This window comes from Fragaria vesca, linkage group LG4 (assembly GCF_000184155.1).
Source record: "Fragaria vesca subsp. vesca linkage group LG4, FraVesHawaii_1.0, whole genome shotgun sequence".
Lineage (NCBI taxonomy): Eukaryota > Viridiplantae > Streptophyta > Magnoliopsida > Rosales > Rosaceae > Fragaria > Fragaria vesca.
Genome location: NC_020494.1, coordinates 22,076,174 through 22,086,091, shown reverse-complemented (window position 1 = coordinate 22,086,091; position 9,918 = coordinate 22,076,174). Strand labels below are relative to the sequence as shown.

Sequence of the window (9,918 nt, the reverse complement as noted above, 5' to 3'; positions counted from 1 at the left end):
AGTGAATTTAATTCATGACATGCATACTAAGCTCAATACAGTTCATATAAATATGGCAGTGAGTGTCGGTCGTTTTGATCTGCATATGAATGCCTCAGTTGAAGTTGCATTGAATTGTTTTACTCTAAGGGTGTCAGATATTGATAAAGTAATATGAAATCATATCCAAAACTAATTAATAATTGATGGAGTGACCCAAAACCCTTATAAACCGACAGACAATGTCTTATTTTCCCAATGTGAGATTTATATCTCAACACGCTCCCGCACGTGTGGTGAATTTTCAACCCTAACACGTAGACAACATTTGGGGTGACGTGGAGTTCGTGTAGCCGTTACGCATTCACACGTGGACGTGGGTAACCCGTTCTAATACCATGATAAAGTAGTTTGAGGTTCACATTCAAAACCAATTGACAATAGATGAAGTGGCCTAAAACCCTTATAAACCGACCTACAATATCCTATTTTTCTAATGTGAGATTTATATCTCACCATATATATCTAATCATATGAAAGAACAAAGTATAGCATCGCTAACATACATATTGCAACATGCACTATTCAATCGTAAAACAAAACTTAACTTATTCTCAATTCAGCTTATCCAAGTTGTACAAAGCTAAGTGAAACTCCGTCAATCATATACTAACTTATTAATACTCCAAAGAGATCATGTTTTTAAGTTGTTTGGGTTAGAGCATTTCTCGTGTACATTTTCATGAACATTGACTTAGAAATACTCACTTCGAAGAGATACATGCATTTACACCCACCTCATGTTTTATGACTTGATTAATTAAGGTCTGAGGTATCTCATAGACTTAAACTAAGCAACTAGTCATACTCATCACTCATGTATGCACATCATCAAAAGGGTTATAAGTATTCGCATCGAATTTGAGAGGGGGATTAAGAATTGGTTGACTTTGTAATCATGAAAAGCATACACACCTAAAACCAACTCTCTTTTATTTTTTGCAATGAGATCGAATTGATCCACTTAAAATACGAGGGGATGAGATTTCACCTCAGTCAAACAGAATCTCAATTCCGGGTCCCATTAATTTATATTGCTCCGACACCTTTACATGATTATCAAAGACCATCGATAATGTGGGGTTTCTTCCCTTACCAGATACCACTCACCCGCTCGTTAATTTTCACTCTGATCAAGTTAGTCTTATATGGTGGTAGATTAATTTGTACACAAAAGAGTATGTTTGTTACAGTTCATTTAAATGGATGTGAAATTCACATTCTGTAAATTATAATCTACATATTTATTTTTTATCTTTAGTTATCATTTGTATAAAAAGATAAAATTTAAGTTATTAAACAAAAAATTTAAGTTACTACAAATGAAAAATAGGAGTGTGAATTATAATTTGGGGAGTGTGAATTTCACTTTCCTTATTTTTTTGTTATTGTAAAGCGAGAGTTGAATTAAGATCACAACAAATATCTAAAACGGATTTCGTATCGTCATTCTGTATGAGTTTCTTATTCAGAACAGGTGACTCAATTAACAAAAAAGGAGATGTCAATCTAAGTCTAAGATTGATTTCGAGGAAAGTCGTTTTTTTCATTTTCCTTTTCTTGTTTGTGAAAAAAAAGCATATAGCCCAAAAATTAACAGAGAAATGAAAAAAGCTAGCTAGCACATAGAGCGAATACAAATAGAGCATGTGGCCAAATGTGGCCAAGAGGTACCACTCATAAAAGAAATGTCGCTCTCCATCAACAATCACAAGATTTTTATTTCATCGGAATGAAAGAAGTTATTATTATTATTTTTTTTGGATAAATGAAAGAAGTTATTTTCACTACTGTGTTTGATCTGCAAATTGAGATGGTGAAAGAAAAAAGATGTTAGAGACTTAGAGTTGTCATGCTTAGAGATAGAGTGTACACTTATATATGATGTCATTGCGTAAAATACAACATTGTATTCATGGGTATGATTTGACAAGTTAAGAACTTTGTTCTTTACAACATGACTTTGAAGGTGAAAAATAAAAAGGGTATCTCACCGCGTGGATGATCCTTCTTTTTCTTGGAAGATTTGGCATCTTACCTTTTTGTAATAGAGTGTGATTTGGGGCATCTTTTTTTTTGTTCTTGTTGTTTGTTGTGCTGGCAATAAAATTCATTTGGACCATTTGACTCTCTTTACCAAACAGGTAATGAGAACCCCTTTGCATCTTTTCAAACATGCAACATGAACCTTAGGTTGAATTGGAAGATATGAGTGGGAGAAATTTCAAGTCATATGGGATATTATTTGTAGAGGGAATATATTTATACATCTACTCTTATCAAGGTGATGAACTGCTGAGCATTATAATACTTAGCTATAAACAGCTAACACCATCGTGAAGGATCATGTATTTGATTAAAAATGTATGTACTGATTTAGTAAGTAATCATGATAAATCATAAAATAAGACGTGAAACTCATTGATAATGTTATTATTGTAAAGACTTGAAGTAGTTTGTAGCGTATACACAAACGAAGCTCACCTTGCAGGGTGAAACTTTGTGTTTTGCTAGCAATTTTGTTAGAGATGTGATTTCTACACACCCCAAATTGTAATCTACACACCTATTTTTCATTTTTAATAATTATTCTCATATGAAGACAAAATTTAAGTTACTAATAATGAAAAGTGGGTGTATGGATTACAATTTCGGGTACGTGGATTTCACTTCCCTTTTGTTATCGAAATGTTCTTGCATACAAAAGGTATCCTTTTGACTCGAAAGAAGTAGGACTTCTGTTGATGAAAGGGGGGCACTTTGCTTCCAAAGTTGATTATTGGCCCAGATTCAGAGTGAGTTGAATGGGCTTCAAACCTAATCCATAGGCGGGCCTAGAGTTGGTTTTGCCCATCATTGTTCCTTTGTAGAAAGCAAACGGAGAACGATGGAGTGTGCCGGGAAGCGACTGGGGACTCGGTGCACTGGCCCACCTACACGGCGGTGTGCTCGTTGCGAAGCCGTTGCTTATTGCTCTGTATCTCACCAGGTGCAGCTTCTAATTTCTATGTGGCTACTTCTTGTTTCAGTTAGTAACTCAGTTGTAATGCAGAACCCATGTGCTTGAAATTGGGTTTGATCTTTCATTGAATATAGCAATTGGGTTAGTCTTAGTTTGATTGGAGATGGTGTGTGTAATAGTGGGAAGGAGAAGGTGGCAGTTTCTAATGTTTCTGATAATGGGTTTATGAGGGTTTCAGTATTAGTGCATATTTCATCTTACTGCTGAGATTATAGCTCTGTAAAATGTAATTATAGATGCTGGGTTTAGCATAGTAGGTGTGTCACTATGTGTTTACATTGGTTTCTCTGGGGTCTCCTAATCTAGCTCAATCCCAGTTCCTTTATTAATGTTGTTTGCAAGAGGAAGTTTTTGTCTAGTTATTGTTTTCTTTCTTGAGATGAAGTTAGCTTTCTGACTGTATTGTTTTCTTCTTAGATTTTGCATTGGCGCGATCATAAAGAGGAGTGCGAAAGGTTAGAAGAACAAATGGAGCAGATAGATATCTTGAACGAGTTTCCTTTCACTTTTTCTGAAGAAGCTACAGTTCAGGTAATCAACAATTGTCTCTAGTAATAGAATGGTGCTTTTCTTTTAGCCTCTTTATTGTTACCTGTTAAACTGATGTTTATTTTGGGGATGATCATGTTAGGTTTGTGAAAAACAGGAGACAAGGTGTTCATTCTTGACTAAAAGAGGGGTCCATCAAACGGGAATGTGGTTATATGAATGTTGTTGTGGGGAACCGGTTATGTCGTTTGATTGTTCAAGGTTTGCGTTTGTCTTCATAATTTATTTGTCTTCCTGAAACTTCTAAAATTTCTCATATTAGTAGGTTTTACATGTTGGTTCTAATTCTGGTCATATATGCCTTTTTATTGGCAGGCTAGATAACACTTGGGATCTCGGAAGCACCCTCTGCCCATGTAATGGTATTATCTTGTGCATCTGGCTCTTTGTGATGGATTAAAAGTTGATGTTGAAACATATATATGCAGAACCTGCTTTCACACTTTCAAAGCATCTAATCAGTTGGAAGGAGTACTATGATTGGAGATCCATCCCACTGCATTCACCTGTTGCTTTACTTCTACACTGGGTATGATATCTGCGTCAAACTGTCAATTGATAGTAAATCTGAAATAAAAGCTTAGATGGCCATTACAAAATATTAGCAGTATCCTTACTAAGAAAAGAAACCTAAGAAACTTCCAGAATGGGGAATATCATCTAAGTTTTTCTTCCATCCAAATTCATGGACTTCAAATTCAAATGTTGTATAATTGCTCTTATTTTTGACATGCCAACATGTATCACAAATGCGAACATCTGCCCTTTTTGCTGCAGCCTCTTACAATTTATTATGCCACTCAACTGACTCAAGTAGCTGATTCAGGAAGCTTGACTTCTGGAATCAATGGAAAATTGCACATACATTATCTTGGTACTGGAATGCCTTTAACAGTACACATGTTATCTGCTTTGATATTAATTGTCTATCATCATAGTCAATCCAGTGTTATATGAGCTGAATTCTCACAGGACCCGAGAAAGAGCTTCTTCAGCTTTATGTCTTCTCGGAGCTACACGCGCTTTTTCCTCACATGGATGTGCATATAGATCTTATTGGACCTTCAATTCCACAACATAGGTTGGTGTTGTACATTTCGAATGGTATTGCATGCAACTCCTTTACCTGATTTGTTTTGCTTTAAACTTTACCTAATCAAGATAAAACGAGGGTCATTTGCTGTGTGTTGCCTGTCCTGTGGAGAAGACTAGGTTATCTATAATATTATTAATTCCTGGTGTTCTCTTGAGCATATAGGGATGGTGAGAGGATCAAGCTAAGCAATTATGCTCATTGCCTCGGAACAGATTGCGTTTGTAAATCTTCAGTTGAGAGTGGTGTACATACTAATGACACTTCAGCTGTTACATTGCAACTTTGGAGGGGACTCTATCATGAACGTTACACAGATATAGTTAAGGTCGTGTACTTTCTATCTCTTTCTACGAGACACATGCAATGGATCATATATTTTCTCTATTAAGATGTCTAGCAATCACTTGTGATCTGAGGGCGCATTTACCTTATTGGTTTTCGTTTTGCCGTTTTTTAACAGTTAATCTTATGTGGGCAGGATTCATATCCTCATATAGTAATTGCTCCAAATGCCGGCATTGCTGCTTATTCAAGTTGGTTACCAACAATTGTATGTTTTTCTTTGATATCAAAATCTTTGTCTCTCTCATTTTTGTGTGGGTGTGTTCAAGTGAGCCGAGTCAACCTTGTATACAGACTTAAAATTTCGATAAATATGTTAGCCCTATTTGTTACAATATATTGTTTTCCCCTCCTAATTTCCTGGGTTTCTTGGATGGATGAGTGTTCCAGGAGCTGATAAAGGATATGAATATACCAGCAGTTTTTTCCGATTACTGTGAAGAAGCTTGCCATCTCGGAGCTCGTTGCATTAGCAGTGTCACTGGCTTTCCTCCTAACATTCCGGTGTGTGTTATCATTACTTGGAATCTGTTATAGCATTCCATTGAACGACAACTTCTCAGTTTATTCTCTCTGTCTTGCAGATTCAATTAAATCCATTCAGACAACCGATAGTGGTAGAAAACAATGCTCTCTTCATCCCTTGCTACTCCAATTGCTTCCTCTACGGAATGTCCAAATGGTCTGCGTAAACTTACACATATGAGCCGCTGTGTATCTTTGTCAAAATATTGTAGAGTTGAAGTTTCATTGCTTAGTTTGAATGTCATGACCCACTCTACTATTTTTTTTTATTTTTTATTTTTCAGTCTAAAAAAATTAGTTCTTTAAAGTTGAAGTTTTAGATATCAGCAGTTACCCAACTCAGTTCCATTGAGCACGGTTTATTTCTCCTAAAGCTGTGCTGCTCTGTGCTATTTGTTTCCCTACTCTTTTGGGAAGGATTGTGTTCCTGATTCTAGAGGGTTTCATGGTAACGAAGAAGAACCCGACTTCGGTGACAAGGGTTAGTCATCTTAAGGTGACCACCGCTAATAAACATGAGACACATGTCAATTTTAAAAGGTTTGGTTGTAATTTAAGAACATAACATGAGGTTTTGAGTATTTGGAATGTTTATTTATAATTATTATTGACACATGTTGATCTCTTATTAGTGTTTGTCGTTTATAAGTGGTCACCTAAATTATTTCCAACGAGGAACCCAAACTCCAGCTCGACCTGTGTCGTAGTAACCACGTACGCTCAACGTGAAGCAAACGACACGTCGTTTAAGTTTCCCTCCACGTGGAGCGTAGTCAAGGTCAATGAAAGAAAAATCCAACGACATGAGACCTGGATCATCATCATCATCACATTCATCGCCCCTTTTGATTTTAGCAACTTCCCCAAACCCCCCAAAATCCTAGGGTTAGGGTTAGGGTTTTCTCAATCAAATCTCTAAATTCTAATCACTATCCAACCCAGAAAACCCAATCTCCCATCCGACTCATCAATGTCTCGCACGCCGTGGATTCTACTGCTCCTGCTCTGCTCTCTAGGACTCGCCTCCGCTCTCAAGGTACCCCTTAGAATCAAGGACGTGCTTCCGGTGCTGCCACGTCAGATATCGTGGCCGGTGCTCAACAATTTCCACAGTGCCGTGGATTTGTTGCCGTCGTTTATCGGGTCGGTGAGTCCCAATAACGACTCGATCCAATGGGAAGGTGCTTGCTTTTCCGGCAACGAGGCCCGGTTAGAGTTCGTCGAAGGTGATCGGGGTTTGGGCGGCGGCGTTCTCTATCTCAGGGTGAGAAATTTTTAACCTTTTTGGTCTGTGAAGTCTGAAATTTACTTGCTTCTTTTTACTGTTTTGTGTATTCAATTGAGTAGATTGAATAGGAAGCTCAGCTTTATTTACACTAGGATTATGATATGGAAGTGAAATTACTAAATTACAGCTGATATGAATTTAGTTTGGTAAGTCCTTGTACAATTGAGTACAAGAAGTGAACTAGTATTGAATTTTCTTGTTGATTCATGAGTTTTGTTGTTCTACAGACTTCAGAGGCACACAGTTGGGCGTGTATGGATCTATATGTGTTTGCAACGCCGTATCGGATAACATGGGATTACTACTTTTCTGCGCGGGAGCATACGTTGAAGTTCGACTCATGGGAAGAGCCTGCAGAGTTGGAATATGTAAGTTTGGTTAATGAGTAATGTGTTTGAATGATAAGGTGGGTGAGGTTATAGGCTTGGAGTTGATGGTGTGACTTAATATTGAGCAGGTAAAGCAGCATGGAGTGTCTGTGTTTCTCATGCCATCGGGGATGCTGGGGACGATGCTCTCCTTGATTGATGTGTTGCCTCTGTTTTCCAACACTGTTTGGGGTCAAAATGCAAACTTAGCTTTCTTGGAAAAGCATATGGGGGCAACCTTTGAGAAACGTTCTCAGCCTTGGCGTGCAACTATAAATCCTGATGATGTTCATAGTGGTGATTTTCTAGCACTTTCGAAGATCCGGGGTCGATGGGGTGGATTTGAGACATTGGAAAAATGGGTCACGGGAGCATTTGCCGGTCATACAGCAGTGTGCTTGAAGGATGAGATGGGAAAACTGTGGGTTGGTGAATCAGGACACGAGAACGAAAAGGTATCAAATTAAGGACATAGTGCAGCTATAAATGTGCAGTTTTCAGCTTTGTGAAACAGTTACCTGATTATATGCTTCAAATGAAGTAAAATACTAACATCGTGTGGCTCTATTTAGAATAGAATTTTGACATTCCTGCATTACTATTGCAGGGTGAAGAAGTTATAGCAGTGATTCCATGGGAGGAATGGTGGGAGCTACAACTCAAGGATGGTTCTAATCCACAGATAGCCTTACTTCCCTTGCATCCAGAGCTGCGTGAAAAATTTAACTCTACTGCAGCATGGGAATATGCTCGGAGCATGTCAGGGAAACCATATGGTTATCACAACATGATATTTAGCTGGATTGACACCATGGCTGAAAACTATCCCCCACCTCTTGATACTCATTTGGTATGAGTTCACTAATACCATGTATATAGTACAATAAGCCTTGTAGAACTTGTGTACATGAAACGATGAGGGTATTGATAATAGTACTTGCTAAATGAACAAAAACAGCAACACAATAGTTGATTAGGTTTTAGTTGATTGTGCTTTCTGTCCTAAGTAGCAGCTCCTGCTTTCAGGTTGTTTCTGTCATGTCTATGTGGACTAGGGTGCAGCCGGCTTATGCTGCTAATATGTGGAATGAGGCTCTAAACAAGCGGCTAAGTACTGAGGTAATTTTTCTTCCCTTTTGGTTGCTCAGTATTTCAAGAATGAATTGCCATAGGTCTGCTTTAGAATTCCAGTGCACTAAACATTTTGAAGTGAAATTCTAATATACTTCCTTCACATTGAATCTGATATCTGATTTTAACCTGTGTATGATTTTTTAGGGATTGGACCTGTATGAGATACTGGCTGAGGTTGAAAATCGCGGGATATCTGTCGATCACTTGCTTACTATTCCAGAACAAGATGAGTGGGTGTACAGTGATGGCAAATCTACAACCTGTGTTGCTTTCATTCTTGCAATGTATAAAGAAGCCGGGATTTTTGGTCCTATTTCGAACTCTATTCAAGTTACTGAATTCACTGTAAGTGATCTAACACTATCATAGTATTCCTTTAGCTTCTATAAACTGTTCTGTTTATTACTTTGACTCCATTTGACATGACTCATCAATCTATCTCACAGATTCGTGATGCGTACATGCTAAAGATTTTTGAGAATAACCAGACACGTTTGCCAAGTTGGTGTAACTTAGGGGATGAAAAGCTCCCATTCTGCCAGATCCTTGGTGAATATCGAATGGAACTGCCTGAATATAACACCATAGAGCCATACGCAAACATGAATGAGCACTGCCCCTCCCTACCTCCTACTTATATTAGACCTAGTCAATGCTAAGGAGTCGTAAGTGTATATTGAAAGAATCATGATACACAGCACTGGCTTTTTCTTTGAATCACGGTAGCTGAATAAGTTATTGTACATAGTTGTGCATCAATTCTGTAACTGTACTCTCATAATACAATTGTGTTATTGGTAAAGTTCTATTTCATTTTACAAACTTGAGCTTCTATTTTCCTTCAATTCCTTATTTTTTATTAAATTCTTATAAATTCACCTTCATACAAACACACCGTAAAGTAAAAGTTAAGATAGTAATCTGGCTAAAAATCTAATTTTTATTTAAAAATTAAAAATTGTCTACGACGGTTCCTGTTTATAACAACGGAACGATTGAGATGCAATAGGTGTCATTATTGACAAAGTACTCGACTTTCTTCGCTTTCTCTCACCTGTTCACCAAAGTGAGATGAAATTCAGCAAGGTTGGCTGCCTCTCTGGCAATCAACAAGAGCACCACTTTGCGGTGGGGAGGCTGCTAAGCCCTTCATGGAAACAATTGCATCTGTTTGGGGGTTTGGCAATTGTCGTTTCTTCGGGAAACACAGCTTGGGTGTGCCGGATTATGATTGATTTGAAGATGCAGCCAAAGCTCCGATCAACTCCGGTTTGGGTCGAAACTTGCTGAGTTTCTCTAGTGGACCCTTTGATGCTAAAGTCGACACCAGTTGCTCCAACATGACATTTGTAGCCGCTGGAAGCCACTTTTGCACCCAAAAGGTACCAGCATTATTGATGATTCAAAACCTGAAGTTAACTTAAATGTCTAATTTAAGAGCTGATATCTTTCAGAAATAATATCTCAGCACAGACATCATATGTCACTGTAGTAGTATATTGGTTGGGTTTTGTTTATCTGCTTTCTTCTCAGAAGGTTTTGATAGGTTAGTTGA

The 9,918-nt window shown here is 37.8% G+C and overlaps 2 protein-coding genes across 2 annotated transcripts; both read left to right on the top strand.

Annotated features, from left to right (window-relative positions):
* The first annotated feature begins 2,926 nt into the window (after positions 1-2,926).
* LOC101297237 lies at positions 2,927-5,821 on the top strand. Its single transcript, XM_004297629.1, has 11 exons — positions 2,927-3,028; positions 3,479-3,592; positions 3,693-3,811; positions 3,926-3,972; positions 4,039-4,139; positions 4,388-4,484; positions 4,583-4,691; positions 4,869-5,031; positions 5,185-5,256; positions 5,439-5,552; positions 5,633-5,821. Exons 1-11 carry the CDS (start codon positions 2,927-2,929, stop codon positions 5,738-5,740), a joined length of 1,146 nt encoding a protein of 381 aa, XP_004297677.1. The 3' UTR covers positions 5,741-5,821.
* Positions 5,822-6,408: 587 nt separating this feature from the next.
* Positions 6,409-9,162, top strand: LOC101296656. The gene is made up of 7 exons (XM_004297627.1): positions 6,409-6,837; positions 7,089-7,229; positions 7,319-7,684; positions 7,837-8,079; positions 8,256-8,348; positions 8,508-8,708; positions 8,810-9,162. Exons 1-7 carry the CDS (start codon positions 6,544-6,546, stop codon positions 9,020-9,022), a joined length of 1,551 nt encoding a protein of 516 aa, XP_004297675.1. The 5' UTR covers positions 6,409-6,543; the 3' UTR covers positions 9,023-9,162.
* Positions 9,163-9,918: the final 756 nt, after the last annotated feature.

Excerpts from the sequence above, each read along its gene's own strand:
- LOC101297237 (XM_004297629.1), top strand. The coding sequence starts at position 2,927 with ATGGAGTGTGCCGGGAAGCGACTGGGGACTCGGTGCACTGGCCCACCT. Across the intron at positions 3,029-3,478 it reads ATTGCTCTGTATCTCACCAG|ATTTTGCATTGGCGCGATCA; the intron begins GTGCAGCTTCTA and ends TTTTCTTCTTAG. Across the intron at positions 5,553-5,632 it reads GCTTTCCTCCTAACATTCCG|ATTCAATTAAATCCATTCAG; the intron begins GTGTGTGTTATC and ends TCTGTCTTGCAG.
- LOC101296656 (XM_004297627.1), top strand. The coding sequence starts at position 6,544 with ATGTCTCGCACGCCGTGGATTCTACTGCTCCTGCTCTGCTCTCTAGGA. Across the intron at positions 7,230-7,318 it reads AGCCTGCAGAGTTGGAATAT|GTAAAGCAGCATGGAGTGTC; the intron begins GTAAGTTTGGTT and ends AATATTGAGCAG. Across the intron at positions 8,080-8,255 it reads CACCTCTTGATACTCATTTG|GTTGTTTCTGTCATGTCTAT; the intron begins GTATGAGTTCAC and ends TCCTGCTTTCAG.